Source organism: Saccoglossus kowalevskii, chromosome 2, assembly GCF_978046115.1.
Source record: "Saccoglossus kowalevskii chromosome 2, keSacKowa6.1, whole genome shotgun sequence".
NCBI classification, from domain to species: Eukaryota; Metazoa; Hemichordata; class Enteropneusta; family Harrimaniidae; genus Saccoglossus; species Saccoglossus kowalevskii.
In genome coordinates this window covers 7,316,033-7,335,499 of record NC_140642.1, presented here as the reverse complement: position 1 = coordinate 7,335,499, position 19,467 = coordinate 7,316,033, and the positions used below count along the sequence as shown (strand labels likewise).

Sequence of the window (19,467 nt, the reverse complement as noted above, 5' to 3'; positions counted from 1 at the left end):
GAGCGAGACTTAGAGTGGTCTTTCATAAAAGTTAGTCTATTGTGCCATTCCTGTCGGTAGTTAGTTTCAACAGCAATATCTAGAAGAGTGTGCCTATTCTGTACTTTAAGGTGCAAGTTTGAAACCTTAATACATACTTGAAATACATCATATTTACAACCAATTATAACCAATGGAACTGGGAATGGTTCAATCATGTCCTTATCCTATGAATACACAAGAAATATGACATTGTTATATGTATAGTATGACTGAGGCATAGTAGATGAAACAATCTTTTATAAATAAACCTGCAGAATCAAAACATGAAATAATTATTTAGCCTACTAAATTAGGAAGAGGGTTTTCAACCCGCCTATTCACATAGTTCATACCCACCAGTCAGCCAAAGAAAAAATAGTCATTTTGACTGACCAGAGTCTATGGTGGGTAATTGAACATAGTGAATTTAGGCAGAGGGTTTTCAACCTGTCCATTCACATAGTTCATACCCACCATAGACTCTGGTCATTACCTCTGTCACGTGGTTCGTGACATGAAGGAAAATCTTGGGGTCCCCTGACCTAGATTTCTCTCTCTGTCATTGGCTGAATCGCAGATTAATGCCTACAGTTCAAAATAGTTATTTTGACTGACTGGAGTCTATGGTGGGTAATTGAACATAGAAAATTTATATATGTATCTTACGAAATTGATACATCAGTCAAATGATCTGCTGTGGTTGGGCACAGTTTATTGAAAGCAGAATTAAACACCTCAGCTGCATCACTTAGCATTCAACGTACCGGATGGTCCTCACCAAACTTACTCCATGCCTTATTCTTCATTCGTGGTTGAAGAGTGGAATCCCTCATGGATGCATCTTGCATCACCTTCTCTATTCTTTGCCTTGTTGTGTTTAACAGAGTTTCCATTGTATGCCATAGTTCATGGGGTTTAGATAAATCTAGTATTAATACTATAGCTAAATTCCTATTAGGGAAAAAAGTAAACAATCAATATAACTGATGGTTCAATAATTTCATACATTGTGGTAAATCTAAATAGCAAATTGAATAGGAAATTATTTTGCGGATTTATAAAACTCATAGATAAGGGATAACTGTAAAATGTCTCTTTTACCTAGAATGCTATTAAACTAATCCATGTAATTTGTATTCTTGCTCATTTAAAATGTAGCTAAGTTAGTAAATATTAGTACAATAAGATGTTTAGCACTTCAGGTAATATGACTTACTCAAGACACTCTGCATTTATTGGTATTTCCACCAATTTAGATAAAAAGGTACCGCCTCCTAATTCCCAAATATGACCTACATCTTTTGCCTTGATGGAGAGAAAACATAGTTAAAAATTCATTGTCAATAACATAGTTCCCAATTGTATTTGAGGCATGAAATATCATAATGACTATCAAGACGATATCCATAATATTGACCAACATGTATGAGATATGGCTCAGTGAAACTGTGTTTAAACAAGATGACCACCAGTCAGCCATTTTGGATTTGATGGTGACAAAAATGTATGTACATTTGTCAAATATGTCTGATGTATGTGTGAAGTTTACAGCCAAAACAAAGTCAGCTTGGACAATCAGTTGTGAGACATGACAAAACAAACGCAGCCAGTGATACATTTTCAAAATAAAAATACAAAATAAATGCAATCAATGCGCCGACCACGCATGTTGGAAATATCATGTCAATCATTTTAATGTTAAAAAATCATATTCCTGACATGGTTATATTCCAGCTATATTACTATAAACAAAAATATATATCTTAAATTTGATAACTAACGGGGACTGTGCCATGCATGGCTTGTTCTATCTGTATCTATTTTGATGATTTAGTTGCAGATAGAGCAAATGTAGTACATTTATTTCACAATCCAATGCAAATTGGTAGAATGTCAGCCATTTTAGTGCCTAAAAACCAAGCATTTGTGTCATTCCAGAATCAAATTCCTTTGGTTTATACGAATGCAGTCAGAAAACAAGGATTTATGGATTGCCCTTAATGAATGCATGCATACATTCATATCTGGCTATATCTCACTCATGCTTGGATCGATTAATTTCAAATATTATAATGACCATATGCACATGTATTTTTTTCATAATCTGATTCAAGATTGGATCTCAGTCGTGTGTTGATGGATTTGGTTTAAACTTGGTACATATGATGGACACAATGGAGCCTTGACATAAATTATTTTATTTTACGAATCAAAAAACAAACTTTTAATGCACAAGAACACCCTCTCACCAAGAAAATTTGTTTAGAACCAAATCAAACAGAAAATAACCATCAATTTGCAATGATCCATTTACAATACATTTTGAACTCAAAAGTAAATGCAATTGAAAGTGAACAGAGGTGCAAGTTTTTTTCTTTCACCATTACAGACAACTACTGTCAATGTCAATTGTATGCTAATAATGTATGTACTCACAATATTATGTCCTTTAGCTCTCCTACCAAAGGTATACTCTAACGCAGTAGTTGGTTTAGGTATTTCATCTTTGTCCAAAAAACGAAGAATAATTGATGTTTTACCCTGGGGAAATAGAATGTAAAAAATAAATAGATCAATTTACTGTAAAATCAGACCTCAGTTGGTTGACTATTTGATATTCAAATTGCGGCAAGTGACGAGAAGAAAATGTGTGTACCGTAAAAATCATATTTGAGGTCGCAGCTTTAATAGAAGCCGCACCCCTAACTTGAGACATTGTTTCATGTTGAAATTGACAAGTTTTGATCCCAGAAAAAAGTCTGCAATATAAGCCGCACCCCAAACTTTCATAAACCAAACAGCCACCACATATTTCAGAAAAAGGTATACCATTTAATTTTAAATTAAGGCATAATTTTTCGAACATTTCAATCTTTCCTGACACCTAGATAGTCATTGACGCTTATTCCAGAGTACAGTGTTTATTGTGGGTAGCGTGAATGGGTAAACTGTGTTTCGACAATGAGCTGTTATTATCGTCAAAAGATTTAAATCCTTCTTCTGCTTATCTTTCGAAAACAACTAATTTCTTGATTTAAAAAAAAATCATGCCGGTTTCCCATCTAAATCAAACGATCGCACTACAACAACGGTAAATCTTCTCTGTGTTGCGTTCACCATGAGGTCGCTGAACTACCATTAACATATTTAAATGAGTTATTGTAATTTAAACACGTTGGCACCATCCAGCGTTTCGATTGGTTAATTAGCGACTTGACCTATCAGGTCAGAAAAACAGTTTCAAGTCACTAAAGATGTTTGAACAAACATGGCGAATATCGTATCGGATCGAGCATTAATATGTGACCAAAATCATTCTCTCGCGGTGAAACTAAGTTGAGTTTTCACAGCAATTCAATGAATTTGTTTTTTGTACATTATTGTAATCACTACTGAGTAATAGTCATCAATTGTAACACTTCGAAAACAAGTAAGTTATTCACTTGTGTGAAACACAGCATGACCGTTACCGTGATCATTTGCTACTAAGAATGCATTCGTTTTTGTTTTTACTTTTTTTAGAATATACATTTTGTTATCAAAAAAAAATAAGAAAATAAATACATATTATATTAAATAATATACTGAGAATTTTTTTGTTATCATTTGAAAATTTGATTGACTGTAATTTCCCCGATCTCTAAATTAAACATGGAATGTATAGTCACTCTGCCGGAAGTCGAACATGCCAGTAGTCAAACGCAATCGACTGTGTCAGACGACTGTCTCTCAGTTGTGACCTACTAGTATAACAAATTAGTCTATTCAAGAGATTGTAGTATACAGTACCGTAATCTGCAAATGAATGAATGAGGTTTGTTATGAAACCTAGATTGTATCACTTACTGCATCTTTGCTTCCAATGAAGAACACTGATGATTCTTCACCACGCTTCAATCCTTCTTGATTTTCACCTATTCAAAAAACATGATGAGGTGGCATAAGATGTGTTTGATTAAAAAATGTGATGTTTCTTCTAGTATGAAGACTTGCACAAGCATTAAATTTGTAGCTTCATTGGCAAAGAAATTGTTAGCCCTTTAGCCAAATACAATTAACGGTACATAATTTGAATTGGAAAGAAAACTAAGCACTGATATTTATATATACAAGCAGCCTCTCGGCTGAGATAGCAATGCACATTACAATTAAAGAATAGAAGATATCATTACAAAATGAACAAATCTGAGATCGATTCACTTGAGGTACCTATATGTATAATATCAAAGCCATCAAACTTGCAGTTTTCCAAAAATATCACGTTTTACCAAATATGACAAAATAATTCATCAAAATTTTAAAGAAATTGAATATACATTGTATCATCAGGAAATGAATGGACAGACACCGGACAATCATTCATATGATAAGCTTCACTCAACAAATTTGACAGTGGAGCTAATATAATATATACCAGTATATATTTTTATATGAAAAATGCTTTCAGAAACTAAAGTATAACTTTATTCACAGTATTGTAAAGAACCAGTACCAACCTTCAGTTTGGTGTGATTGCCTCTGTGAAATCTCAGCTTCATTTATCGCAATATCCCATAAATTCCTTTCCCTGCAATTTACAAATCATGAGTAGGTGCATGGTTGGGTGCATTAGACATGAGAGGACACCCATTTCCATGACCCAAATTTATACAAGCCATGTATGGCACAGTCCCTGTTAGTTATCAAATTTAAGATACATGTATATAAGTTTTGTTTATAATAATAATAATAATAATTTATTTACCTAGAAAATATTTCATACAATACTCAAAATTGTACATGCAGTCTAGGTAAAATGGAATCTGAAATAGCTTAAAAGCTAGTCGAGTCAGATCCCTGACATAACTTGAATTTAATGACTTAAGTTAAGACTGACAGTAGGTTACACCTCAGTATATTTCAAATATGATAATATAATAATATATATATATGTATATACATACATTTATAATAAATATTAGTTCTATTCTAAATACTCTGACATTAAATTTTCCCCTATAGTATTTTTGAATGTAAGTTTTTGTTTAGACCTTAAAGAAATTGATATGCTGTTCCAAAGTTTGGCCCCTAAATAAGATATTGCGAATGTCCCCGCTACTGTGTTCATTCTAGGTACAAGTAAATCATTTCGACATCTTTGTCGTGTTCTATATTTATGATGTAAATACTGCAAATTATATGTTGACATTGATTGTGGGAGATTCTCATGAGTTATATCATACATAAAACTTAAAAGTTATGACTTATGAAGTTTAAAAATATCAAGAATTTAGAGAGTATTAAAAATTGGTGGAGCATGTGCAGTAAAGTCGGAAAACGTTATAATTCTGGCTATCATTTTTTGTGCGGTATGTATAACTTTAAAGTGTAACTGAATTGGGACAATTGACTTTTTTTGTGTGTAAAATTTATTTATAAAAACATTATGAAAAAAAATCAAGTGAAAAATGTACATAAATTAAGTAAACGATCAATAATAATGTTCTGGATAAGGACACGCCCACGTTCAGTTTCTTGGTCGACTCAGAGCGAGCGAGGGGGGAACTTGTCATCGTCTCACAATGGCCGCTATACGTATGCAGTGCTCGGAAAGCGACACGGAATCTATGTTATCGTCTGACGAGAGTTATGAAATCGAAGAGTATGATGACAATGAGAGATGTCACGATTTTGTTTTAGAGTGCCAGGGACAAATTGGCCCATACAGGTTTGAACCTGCAAGAAAAGTACGCGATGTGGGTGATCGTGTACCTTCCCAAAATGACCGTGACACAGAGTTTGAACATCGTGACCGGCTTGGTTTCCAGTTTCTGTCTTTTGTTCATCCAAATTCTAAACACATATCAGTGTGCAATTTTCAGTTTCTTGATCTTCTGAAGAAATCATGTAAAGACACAAAGTACGTGAACGGTGAATGCGTCCAGTGCTTACATTTTCCAATCGCCATTTTGTGTTTTGTTGTTGTTGTTCCACGATCGATCTAGTTATTTCGACTCTGGCATAATAACATGAATACATTCTAAACTTTTCAAGCAAATTATTATTCATATTCTACATGGAAAATATTATTCTTCTGGTTATTTACACAGTTATTCCCGAAACCCAAATAATTCATAACGAATCCAGATGGTGGATCAACAAATGATTCAGGCGTAAAATGGACACTGCAAATAACGGTATATGGAGAAGGTCCATCCCAATGTTTCCTGGTGTTCTTGACGGCTTTGGTCCACTGATGTCATAAATTCGAATCTTTTGGGAACCCATAAAGACTTACGCGATCGCCGTGTGTGTTACTACACCCGCCAACAACACAGCGTTTCCCCATGAAAACGATCGTGGTAACTCGTTGTATATGATGGTAACTCGTAAGAATTCTCGATCTTGGTAACTCGTTGTATATGTTTACGAAACGCGTGCGTATGGAAAATGATAAACAATCCTGTCTGCTAGCTAGCTCATGCTTTATGCTCCCGTTGGTGGCGCCATTTCGGTTACACTCGTAATGCCGAAAAAACTCAAAGGTGATGGGAGAGGGGGGCGTGGCGCGATTTCGGAATATCATTGACTGTTTACCCAATTTATATACCCTTTTCACTTGATTTTTTTTCATAATGTTGTTTATAAATAAATTTTGCACACAAAAAAAGTCAATTGTCCCAATTCAGTTACACTTTAAGATTTGACGGGTATGTACTACCCCAAACTTCTAAACCATAGGTGATATGAGGCTGAATCAACATTTTGTACAACAAAAGGAGAATGTGCCATGGGACATAATGTCTTAATTTAAAAAGAATACCCGTCTTTTTCCTAATAGTTTTATTGATCTTTGAAATGTGATTATCCCAGGTCAGATATTTATCAATTTCCACCCCTACGAAAGTTGCTGATTCAGTCTCATATACTTCGTTGTTTTTTATGGACAGGGCACCTCTTACTATCACACACATACGCCTACCACTGATGATCATATATTTTGTTTTTGAACAATTGATAGTCAACTTATTTGCATCACACCAGTGTACAACACTGTTTAAATGTTTGTTAATAATACGCATCTCAATATCTGTCCCTGATGAAAAAGAATGAAACAAATTGGAGTCATCAGCAAAGAGTCTAAAGTTAAAAAAATTTGTAGAGTTTGGGAAATCATTAATGCATAAAAGAAATAAGGTAGGGCCAAGTACTGAACCTTGTGGTACACCACATGATATAGGAAGTTGCCCACATGAAACACCATTTGAAAAAATGAATTGTGATCTATCTTCTAGATAACTTTTAAGCCACTTATTTGGAAGCCCGCGTATACCATAATGACCCATTTTTTCCAGCAAAAATGTATGATTAATAGTATCAAAAGCTTTTGTAAAATCGATAAATATTCCCATAGTTGGCTTGCCCTCGTCAATTTGAAGGAGTAGTGTGTTTATTAAATTGATTAGGGAAAGCTTAGTGCTGAATTTATTACAAAACCCGTATTGATGCTTGTAAAGAATTTTCTCTTTCTCCAAATAATGCAGTAGTTGTTTGTTAACTATTTTTTCTAGAACCTTGCTAATAAGGGGTAACACTGAGATTGGTCTATAGTTTCCGGGGATATTGTTTGGGCCTTTTTTGTAGATGGGCGTTACCTTTGCCATTTTTAATGCATTTGGAAAATGTCCCTGTAAAAATGATAAATTAAAAATAAAACAAAGTGGTTTACAAATGATATCAGCTCCATCTACAAGAAGTCGTGCCGGTAAACAGTCATAGCCTGACGATTTGTTCTGATTTGTTTATAGTAATATAGTTGGGCTGATGCTTGATCATGATTTTTTAATATTAATGTGACTGACATTCAGTCATCTTGTACCTGATCGACAAACGAGTACTTGTCCATATTGAGAGGTATTGCTCTGGAAAAGCATTGATAAAAACAAAATAACTACCGGTTGGTCATTTTAAATACATCTGTATATCTATGACATGATGTATAAAGAATATATAAAATTTGAACATAATCAGTCAAAGCATGTCAGAGATATGGCTCGAGAACCACATTCGAAAAGTCGACAGCGGAGCTAAAAAAATTCTTGCTCACTGTTGCCATACTTTCGCCCCAAATTTATTGCCTCCTACCAGTCTTGTATTATAGCAGTGTTCATATGATCATATTGTTTTTTTTATTTTGGCTACGTTGCACACTGGTAAGAGATCACCGGCGCCAACATGATTGTTACACTGTATCAACGTAATCGCAACGCAACTTTGAACTATGAATGAACTGTAAATGCTGCCTTCAATCTAGAAAATACTATCGCAAAACGGTTGGAAATAATAAATTTAACAGTAGAATACATCTTAGCAATAAAATAAAGTGACTTCTAAAGACTGAATGTTTTTTTGTGAACTTCGTATACGGGGCCCAGTTTTAGTTAGAAACCGACGTTAGCTTCACGTTCATGTCATACCACGGCAACAGCCGAAAACATGATGTTGCTTGTTTTTGAGCAGAGCGGGTCGCCAACCAGCCTACCAGCTTGTTTTATAAACTGGCTTGGTAATTCCCACCATGAATTAGACCATGTCACAGCATTTCGGCTACTTTTTCAACAAATCCAAAATCACTCGATAATTTTGCTTACATTTTAAGTTTTGATAATTTTAATGCATACATGTACACTCACAAAAATGCCCCCAAAATAAGAGAATTTAGTATATAGCCTTGACAAAAAAAGCGTTATTTTTCCTTGCATTTCTACATGTATGTAACTTCATGTGGAAATCCTGATGAGATTTAAAGTTCACAACTAACGGTTTTGCAATATTATATATAGGCTGTGAAATTGTCCATGGAGGCTGCAAAAAAATAAATATTGTATTCACTGTCATTTATGTTGTATTTACATTTGCAATGAGTTCCACAGTATTATTTTCTGGTGTGGCTACAGTGACTGTGTAGTGTTTTTGTTTTGTCGATTGTTGTCAGTTGTTTGTTTTGTGTTCTTGAAATTTTGTACAAAAATCAACAACGATTATAGGTATGTTATTTCCATTTTGCAGTATATTGTATACTTTGTTATCCAGCATAAATATCAGGTTGTGCCGAAGCACGAGATTGTAATGTAAAATAATGGTGTAATGTTGTTCAAAGTCCCACTGGCATGTTGACTATGTCCCGGCCCGTTTACTTACTTGTTGTCAGTGTCTGAGTGGTATATACAAAATACGATCAAGTAAACGTCAGATTATTAAAAAAATCAGAAACCTAAAAATGAGTTGCCCATGCCAAAGAGCCGCAGAACCAAAACAATCTGTCAGCCGTCGCCGTCCACAGCAGCGATATGATTTTACACATCGAAATTGAGAATGGCAGGTGTGGACATATTGCATAGAAATGAACACTAAATACATCTATCCCGGCCAGAAATCGAATCATCAATCTTCATGAGTGACGTAACTGGCATTTCCATCTATTTGCTTCTATTCCCACTATCCTAAAACGCTCAAGTGAATGTTGTCAAATTCGCTAGTGTGCGTATTTTCGTACAGTGGCGTAAACATTGCTACAATCACGGTTACTAAAATTGAATGGTGTGAATCTGCCTAATCCCTCAAGGATGCATGTCGCGCTGTGTACGTATTTTGTTTCATTTCTGTGTTGATCACTTAATGTTCCGCGAATTAAAATTTTAAGCTTGTTTTTGATAGAATATCCACGTTTAGTGCACAAGCTCTACGAAGAATTACATGTACATTTTGGATGAGTACTCTTTGTGACTGTGATAACATTGGAATCGAGTATTGTCATTTATCGTTTTCACTGTTGTCATGAAAGTAAGCTTGGGTCCCGGAAGAAAAAGTGCCAAAAATTCTAACCCCTAAGTCACTATTTTAAAATACATTATAAAAAACACTACCAGATGAATTTTTAGTATACTACTGTGTGTACTTATGATGGTTGTATGCGATTTGGGGGCTTATTAGAGTAAATTTTATCGTTTTGCTTTCGCGTCACTGTATCACCCATTGTGTTTAAAGTCTTAACACTTTTTTTGTAGACGCCATAGAAATCGTTGAAAATGTATTCAACATTTTCCGCCAGTTTCATAAAATGCCTGTTTAATTGTTCTTGTCTGTCCTTGTTTCAGTTTTTTGGCAAATTTGTTATGCAATATTCAGCGTGCCGTTAAATGCGGTTTTAGTCAACGCTACAATTTTTAAACAAATTGAACTGTTGGTGCAACTTTCTAGCAGTCTCTTCGCCAAATCAATTTTTCAAACCCTTTTTAACCGTTCTTAATTTCATTGGAACTGCCTGTTGTTGCATATTTGGTCTGCTTACATGAATTTTGTTGAGCATGGGCAAGTCGTTTCAGTTATCTTATCACATATTTTGTTTATTTCCAACAAAATGTATGTGGTATCATGGCTCCTCATTAAACTTTCGCATGGCTGAAATATAAACACTTGTATGGTTTCTTTGACGTCTTTTTTTCTGATCATGTTTTGTTGGGTTTTTTATTTCAGTTTTCTGCCGATCTTGTTTTTTAGAAATGAAAATGCCATACAAGACAGGCAAATTTGTATTGAGTTTAAACTGAGCGACAGGTTTTGTCAGGATTCACTGGAACAACTTACACTTTAGTATTACTGAAAGATTCGACACACACACAATAAAATGGCGTGCAGTTGTTGATTGCAATGAACTCTGGGAAAAATGATGTCATATTTGCGTGATTTCCTGTCTACATTTTATGTTAATGATTTAGTACAGATTAGTACTTCTTTTGTTTCAAATGTTTACCCGCGACACGCATCCAATGAAAAGAACATGGTTTGTTTCCTTACTGTCTTTTTTAGTAACCGTGCTACAATCAAAGACGTGCTGAACAGTACCATTGTCAAATTCTGGGGAGTAGATGACTATTTATATGGGAGTCGTTACAATAAGGAACTATTAAAATTGTTCGATTTGCATATCAAAATCCTTTATTGGAACAGAGCATGTTCTATATTCACCAAAAGTTGTTATGTTTCTAGACATACACCAGACTCGAAACAATAGAAACCGTCCGATCCGAGTGACCTGCGTTCTTGAAAATCGAGTCTTATCGCCCTTGCGTTTCCGAGCAAAAAAACGTTGAAGCGAAAAACGATTGATTTTCGCCCAATCTTCTATGAATTTTTCATAATTTAGCTAATTCAATCCAGCGGTTAGATAGGGTATTTATTAGAGATGCCCGTAGAACCCAAATTTGGGACATGAATCTCTCCGGCGACAAAAAATCGGCAAAAATAGCCAAGGGGATGAAGGACTGCATTTCAAAAACATATCTTATATATAGGGTATATATAATAAAAGCCAGACATTGAACGTGTTTACGAACAGCGCCCTCTGTGACAAATGGCTGATTTTTCGAGTTCCTTTAGTGTCAGTCAAATTTTTATGCACGCATTTAATGCAATCATGGATATATATCTGTTTATACCTCCATGATGCAATCAATAATATAATATTACATAACACTAGTTGATTGTTGCGAACAGTTGGCTGAAATTTACACGTTATTAAAATAAAGCTGGTTGTACAAACTGTTGCTATTGCTCGACTCCATCGGCACTGGCCGAGTTCGGTCGTCACGGGCACTGGCAACTCGCAGCACAGATGCACATATTATTTTATATTACACTAAATTCATGTTCTCCAAATCATACTATGTCAATATACCAGTACTGAGAAAACGGTTTAGTCTATATGATAATAGGAACTCACCCTCTCGACATGTTCTTTGGAATATGTATTCAGTCGGTCTTTCAAAACATCACTCGTTCAAAACAAATCGTTTGCTTGGAGCTGGAATGTACACACAGACTGGTGACGTTTGCTGTACTAGTGACGTCACAATGTTTTGCGTAGATGGACAACACTATGGCGGCGAGATTGTAATATTTGTAAACACATTCATTTAAGTGGATTTTTTTTGTCAGCTGAACACGAATGGTCCCATCCATTTAATTTGTGAGACAACTCGATTATTTTGTTGATTAAGAATCTTGCCATTGTCCAGAAATGCCAGGTTCGGGAAAACATCGAGTCCTTCCTCCGATATCGTCAGAAACAGACAGGCAGTTTCTTCAAAGATTAGATGGATTTATCGCTACAGAGTTGACGAGACTTGGGTGCCCCAATCAAGGACCGGATGAACAGAGATATACGGTGTATAAAGATGCATTTGATCAGGTTAGTTTTACTACTGCATTTGTACCTTGCTATACACATCTACGCCAATCTTCATTGGTAACTAACTGGGAATATCCTGTAGTACTGTTCTGTATCTAGGCATGTATCCACTCCATGATTTATGCGATAGCTCTGTGTCACAGCCACTTGGAGGCTGAAAATCCAAATAAATGGATCAGTACTATTAATACCCGGTAGTAATAGCTGTGTGATACTACAGTCCGCTCCCAGAAGGGAAGTCTTTTTTTCAATTATCTTACTTTATTTTTACCCCATGTAATGAATACCATGTAACAGGTTATTTTCAGAACATAAGGGGTATTCATCGGGAACTCCAGGTGGGTCGATGACAGAAAAACTGTGCACATTTTTTTTTCATTCACTTTATATAATAGTTTTGTGCTATTTTTTTTTTCATGATGAAAATTGCTGTAATTTTGTTTGCCACTTCGAGAAATATTTTTTCCCTAGATTTCTTTTTCATTATTTTTTCCTGTGCATTTTTTTTTTCAATTCTGCGATCAAGTCAGCCCTATCATATTTCTAATGGTCAACCATTTATCATGCATTTAAGAATGACCACCAAGTCATCAGAGTGGATTTATGTTCTAGTCATTCAATACAATAAAAGAAAGTAAATGAACAAATTAATTTTTGTAGGTTAATAAATTATATAATCCAGTTAGTGACACCAATATACTTGAAAGATGCACTGGCTGGAAATAAACATATATAATAGAGAGGATACTACATGTATATGAACCCAAGGTAGTGACTGGCCAATTTCAGTACTCACAAAACATATACCGTAAATTTCACAGTGATTTTGCCAAAAATGTGAAACAAACAAGTCATCTGAAGATAACACAGCCCCCACTTGTCAGATTATAGTTGACTATGAATTATAAAGTTTGAATGTATATGTATAAAATCAGGCAGTTGGACCACCCAAGAGGAAAGAAACTATTGCAGAAGCTAATCTAAAATTGTTTAAATTTTTTTTTGCTGAATTAAAAAAGTAGACTGCCTAAAATTTCATTACAATCTCACCCAGCACATCTTTCTCCAAAAAAAATCACATTAACGAACCTTTTGCGCCAAATACAATTATTTTTTTCATTTTATTAGTAAAAAAAAGTATATTATAAAAGAAGTTTCAAATAAATAAACACAACACAAATAAACACAACTGCATTGCGTAGTAGCAAATGATCGCGGTAGCGTCATGCTGCGTTTCACAATTGTCGATTATCACCTAGTAGTGATTATAATAATTTAAAAAAATTAATTCATAGAATTGTCATGAATGATTCCAGACGCATTTTAAATGCTTGATGCTGTAGAAATGAATATCTGCCATGTTTCGACCTGAAATGGTATTCTTTGACCTGACAGGTCAAATTGCTAATTAACCAATAAAAAAACTATGGATGATGCCAACATGTTCAAATTACCAGAGCTCATTTGAATATGTTAATGTTATTGAACGCAGCACGGAAGAGATTTGCCGATGTTGTTGTACGATCTTTTGCCTTGGATTTTGATGGGAAAGCAGCATATGATTTGTTTTTAAATAAACAAATTAGTTGTTTTCAAAAGATAAACCGAGTATTTGAAGAATAATCTAACATTGTTTACAGTGATACATGTACCAGCTCATTGTTGAAATGAAGCTTACCCATTCACGCTAGTCGCAATAAACATCGTATTCTTGAATAGGCGTCAATGACTATGGTGAAACTTTTAGGCATCAGGAAATTGCCGAAAAATTGCCCTGGGCGATTTCTTGGTCCCATTTATTTTTTTGAAAACCCAAACTGCCGTTTAACGACCCAGTGAGAATTTACGACAGAATCCGGAAGAACATCTCTCTTGAATTTGGTAAAATTTGCATCAATTTTAACAAAAATTAATTGAATATGGAAATTCAATTGAGTCAATATTAGTTCACAAGATATTAACAAGAATTCAAATTAATTATTAAATATGCAAATAAGCTTATTAATTGATTCCTTGAAAAAATAAATCAATGTGCATCTGTACCAGCCAGTGGTCACTCTATCTTTGTACCAAGTCTCAGCAAAATCGATCCAGGCATCTCCGAGAAATGATGATGGACACACCCAAAAAACTAGATTTTACAGGATTTTGACATTCAAAATGACCGCCAGGCAGCCTTATTTGATCAAATCAGGAAATAAATCCATGTGAATATGTATACCTCCTCACTGTGTCATTGTGTATACTAGTATCATTGAAATCAGTCAAGGCATCTCTGAGAAATATCAATGGACAGGCAAAAGCCATGATTAACAATCAAAATTACTGCCAGTCGGCCATATTTGATCATTTCAAAAATATTATTATTATTATTATTATTATTATCTTTTATTTCAGGACAAGCCCATATAAAAAGTAAGAAAAAAAAATATTAACAAATTACACAGTATGCCTTAAATAGAATCGACCACGCTACATTTGCCATATACATGATTTAAAAAAAAAAAAAATAAAAAAATAAAAAAAAACATGCTTCTGTATGGGTGGTCCCTTTGTCTTTGTAACAAGTCTCAACAAAATCTGTCAAGCCATCTCCGAGAAATGACGATGGACACACAAGGACCGAATTTGACTGAATTTTGGCATTAAAAATGGCTGCCAGTCGGCCAGATTTTATTGAATTGGAAAATAAACTGCTGTTTCTTTTGAAAAATTGTGTGAATAAATCTTCTTGTAAAATCAAACAAAATATCACAGTTTGTTAAAATTATGAATTGTAGCTTGCAAGTAGCAAATTGTCTGAAAACCACAATCTATAAAAATACAATAATTTGAATGAAGAAAGCATAGAGAGAAAAACAAATGTTGCTTTGTTATGTAACATACAGTGCCTCTGGTGGTACATTTGTGTAATAAAGTTATTATTATAGTTGACCAATTATTTAGCCACCAAAACTCATGAAAATACAAAGGAATTTTATTCCTTTTTTGTTGTCTTACATTAACATATGTTACAAAGTCTAATAAAGTGCTGATGAAATGCCCATACACACGTTTCTTATTTTCGATGTGTCCTTCTGAAATGTACATTTATTAATTTTGTTAGTCCCTGTTCGGACGAAGTCCGAAAACGGGGACTTATAATTAGTCTTCGTCTGTGTGTCCGTGCGTTCGTCCGGAGTCATATCTCAGAATCCCTTGGACCGATTCTGTTCATTCTTTGCATGTGCCTAGTACTTTATGTGGAACATATGCACCTGCAGTGGTTTAGCGATTCGATTCAAAATGGCCGACTGGCAGCCATCTTGTTTTTTGAAAATGTTGTATTTTGGACATGCTTTGTTAGTTTTCATTCAAACTTGGTACATAGATTATTTATGTTAGGATATATGTCTATGACGATTTATTAGTCCCCGTTCGGACGCAGTCCGAAAACGGGGACTTATGTTTTGACCTCCGTGTGTTCGTGCGTGTGTGCGTGCGTGTGTGCATGTGTGTGTCCGGACCTGTATCTTAGAAATGTCTGGACCAATCACAATCAAACTTTACACATACATGATATTATACATATGCACGTCAATTTGTTTCATGATCTGATTCAAGATGGCCGAATGGCGGCCATTTTTGTGCTAAAAATCATCAAAATCAAGCATTTATCGGCTGTTTACAGATGGATTTTGTTCAAACTTGGTATATACATCAGACATTATAGGACCTTGATGCACATTATTTTGTTTTATGATCTGATTTAAGATGGCCGAATGGCGGCCATTTTTGTGCTAAAAATTATCAAAATCAAGCATTTCTCGGCTGTTTACAGATGGATTTTGTTCAAACTTGTTTCACAATTGGATCAAAGATGGCTGATTGGCAGCCATCTTGTTTTTTGAAAAATGTTGTATTTTGGACATGCTTTGTCAGTTTTCATTCAAATTTAGTACATAGATCATACATATTAGGATACATGTCCCCGACCATTTGTGAGTTCCTGAATCTGTCCGTTCGCGTGTCCGTCCGTCCGTCAGTCTGTCCAGAGTCATATTTCAGAATCCTGTTTACCGATTTCGTTCATTCTTTGCATGTGCCTAGTACCTTATGTGGGACATATGCACATGCAGTGGTTTAATGATTCGATTCAAAATGGCCGACTGGCAGCCATCTTGTTTTTTGAAAATGTTGTATTTTGGACATGCTTTGTCAGTTGTCATTCAAACTTAAGTAAGCAAATAACACCAAATAAACGGCAAGGTAAAGACTATGTCTAATTATAGTAAATACGTACTGCGTGTGTGACTCGAACCAGCGCTCGCGTACGGCACCTAATCGCCTAGCTTCACGCCACTACACGTCTTCCCCTCGGCCACCGGGCATCCCCAAAAAAGGATGCTTAATAACCGAGCTTATTACGTGCAGAGAACATGAAACCCGTCCACGCGATACGCGATACGCGCCGCTAGGCGATTAGGTGCCGTACGCGAGCGCCGGTTCGAGTCACGCACGCAGTACGTATTTACTATAATTAGACATAGTCTTTACCTTGCCGTTTATTCGGTGTTATTTGCTTACTTTACTTCCTATGTCGACAGCAACTATGAGTTTAAGGTCATTCAAACTTGGTACATAGATTATACATGTTAGGATACATGTCCATGACAATTTATTTTGCAATTGGATCAAAGATGGTCGACTGGCAGGCATCTTGTTTTTTTTTTATGCGGTATATTGGACATGCTCTGTCAGTTTTCATTCAAATTTGGCACATACATGTACTTTATACATGTTAGGATGCATGTCCATGACAATTTTTTTCAAAATCTGATCAAGGATGGCCGATTGACAGCCATCTGACTTTTTGGCCTTACTACTATATTTCCACAATTTATGTACCATTTTCATTCGTATTTGGCACATACATCATACATATCAGTGTGTTTCATAATCAGATCAAAGATGGCCGAATAACAACTGTTTTTATTTTTGGCCATATTACTACTACACGGAACACATATTTTGATGTAAATAAACAATCTGTTGTATATGCCACTTTGAACTCAAGTTTCAAGGACACGCTCGCGACAACCCCTCCACTTTAATATGACGAGCACAAAGAGAACTTTCAAAAATTTAACGGGGACTGTGTCATTTTCAATGACTTGTTTTTAAAAATACTAAATCATATTTGAGTAAATTTGAGATATTTCTTGTGTTGTAGCCACACCCTCCTGGCGCATACTTTTACAATACGGCATCATTTAATACATATACATGTATTCCTGCCAACTTTGTTTTTTCACAGGGGTTACATGGGGTGGGCCTCTCCTTACACCATCATATACAGTGCTAATTATACTGCAAATTCTTTCACTGCACAACTTTCCTCATTTGCTAAAGATCTTAAAACTACTTGGGTTTATACATAAGTTCTGTAAGCTAAGTACCAACACATTTTAAAAAACAAGATTCTGGACCAGCACATTGTCGCAGTGGATTTCAGAAGAGAGAGATACATGTACGTCGTCAAAATCCCATTTACGTGACTGTTTTAGTTTGTGACTTCTAAGATCCAGCACAGATATTCGCTAGTGACGCGATCACCTGACCGTTGGTCAAACAGAAAATCATATCACCGACTGTTTTTAATTTCGCTGTCTACAAATTTCTGAATTGTTTGATAATAGGTGTTGAATAGTGACTTTGTGAATAGTGTTTTGACTTGCTCTGTGTGCATAATAATTTGTAGACTAATGCTATGTCGTAGCTATGACATAATGACAATAACATTAACTGAATCATACAGGTGTTGTAGAATATGAGTAATATAGAAATGTAAAATTTGGTTATACGTCGTTCTCATTTTTTTAATAAATCAAAATTAAATGAATTAGTCAAATAACGAGAAAACTGAACAAGAAACCACCCTTTTTTGCACAAGTGGCTATGGACACTGATCACTGACGTCACTAGGAGTATTTTTGTATGCAAACAAGGTGCTAATAATATATACCGGTACATAACTTTATTCGTATTTAGGCCTCTGGCCCATGTACGCAAATAATAATAAACCATTACATTTCTGTCATAGGTTTGAAAATAAAGTATAAAAGTCTTAAATTACATTTTCTCTTTAATTTTAAATACATGAAAACAAAATAAAGCAACACTTTCATTATCAGTCGTGTTGTCTGATGCCATTATCTTGTGAAAATCCTGCAAGGTGTTTGCTGCATGGTCCTGGAGAGACTGGGGGAGAAATGTTTGCCTGAATGTGTTGAGTTTTGGGCATTTTAGAAGAAAATGGAACTCGTCTTCAATTTCAGACAAACATAGATCGCAAATTCTATACTCTCTGGTGATTCCTCTGTGTCTACCAACTTCTATAGCTAGGGGGTGATCTGAAAACCTTAAACGGACATATGCTCTACGAAGTTTTGTGTTGACTGAAAGCTTTAAGTACATTTCTCTGCCAAGTTAAAGTTAAATTGTCGATAATGATCTGTTTTCTCCGCCGTACATATATCAGAGTACCAAATTCTTTTGCCTTCATTTTGCACACGGCTTTTGAACTAAAGTAGAAAATTTTCACTGTTTTCAACGCCTTGATTTTCCCAGACTGTGCCAAAACCTAAATTGTCTAATAGGAGCATTATTTCAGTAGCCCAAGTGCGTTTGCCTTGATTGTGCATATTTAAAAGCATTTTATAAGCTTTATTTGGCAGACGCTCGTTCCCTAATCTGGTAACCCTAAGCCAGTTAATGCAGCGTGTTGAGTAATAGCAAAATAATGGAAGTCGTCCGCAGTCTCCCAAAACCATACTTGTTGCTAATGACGACAAGGTGCTAATGACGACTATCGATGAGCCTCATTTTGAGGTACTCTAAAAGGACATTGGCGTGGACTTTAAAACCATTTATTTTGATTAAAAATATTAATTTTGTTCTGAAACACATAAACCTTAATAATAATCAATCACCAATAATTGATGTTGGACAAGAAAATAGCATCGGCACTTTAAAGCGGCAAATGTCTGTGATTTTGAACATTTTTTTGTTTGTTCACATAGAACCATCATGTAATTCCTGAGGTTCGCCTGACAAAATGAAATTTTTAATAGATGGCACCCTCTGAAGACCTAGAATCAACCAATGCAATGCTATGCTTCCAGTGTCTACATTTAGACAATAGCTGTTACAGATTGGCACTGATGACACAGAAAATG

General features: G+C 35.1%; 2 protein-coding genes across 2 annotated transcripts in view; one reads left to right on the top strand and one right to left on the bottom strand.

Moving 5' to 3' along the window:
- Positions 1–11,895, bottom strand: part of LOC100372607 (cytoplasmic dynein 2 light intermediate chain 1-like) — a 16,576-nt gene extending 4,681 nt beyond the window's left edge. The window contains exons 1-7 of the mRNA XM_002732860.4: positions 11,783–11,895; positions 4,518–4,588; positions 3,868–3,935; positions 2,458–2,562; positions 1,238–1,326; positions 786–972; positions 138–206 (exon numbers count right to left, since the gene is read on the bottom strand). Of these exons, the coding sequence (XP_002732906.1) occupies positions 138–206; positions 786–972; positions 1,238–1,326; positions 2,458–2,562; positions 3,868–3,935; positions 4,518–4,588; positions 11,783–11,793 (600 nt within the window). The 5' untranslated portion in view covers positions 11,794–11,895. The remainder of the gene's footprint in view (positions 1–137; positions 207–785; positions 973–1,237; positions 1,327–2,457; positions 2,563–3,867; positions 3,936–4,517; positions 4,589–11,782) is intronic.
- Positions 11,895–19,467, top strand: part of LOC100372458 (clathrin heavy chain linker domain-containing protein 1-like) — a 22,823-nt gene continuing 15,250 nt past the window's right edge. The window contains exon 1 of the mRNA XM_002732859.4: positions 11,895–12,250. Coding sequence (XP_002732905.2) covers positions 12,080–12,250 — 171 coding nt within the window. The 5' untranslated portion in view covers positions 11,895–12,079. The remainder of the gene's footprint in view (positions 12,251–19,467) is intronic.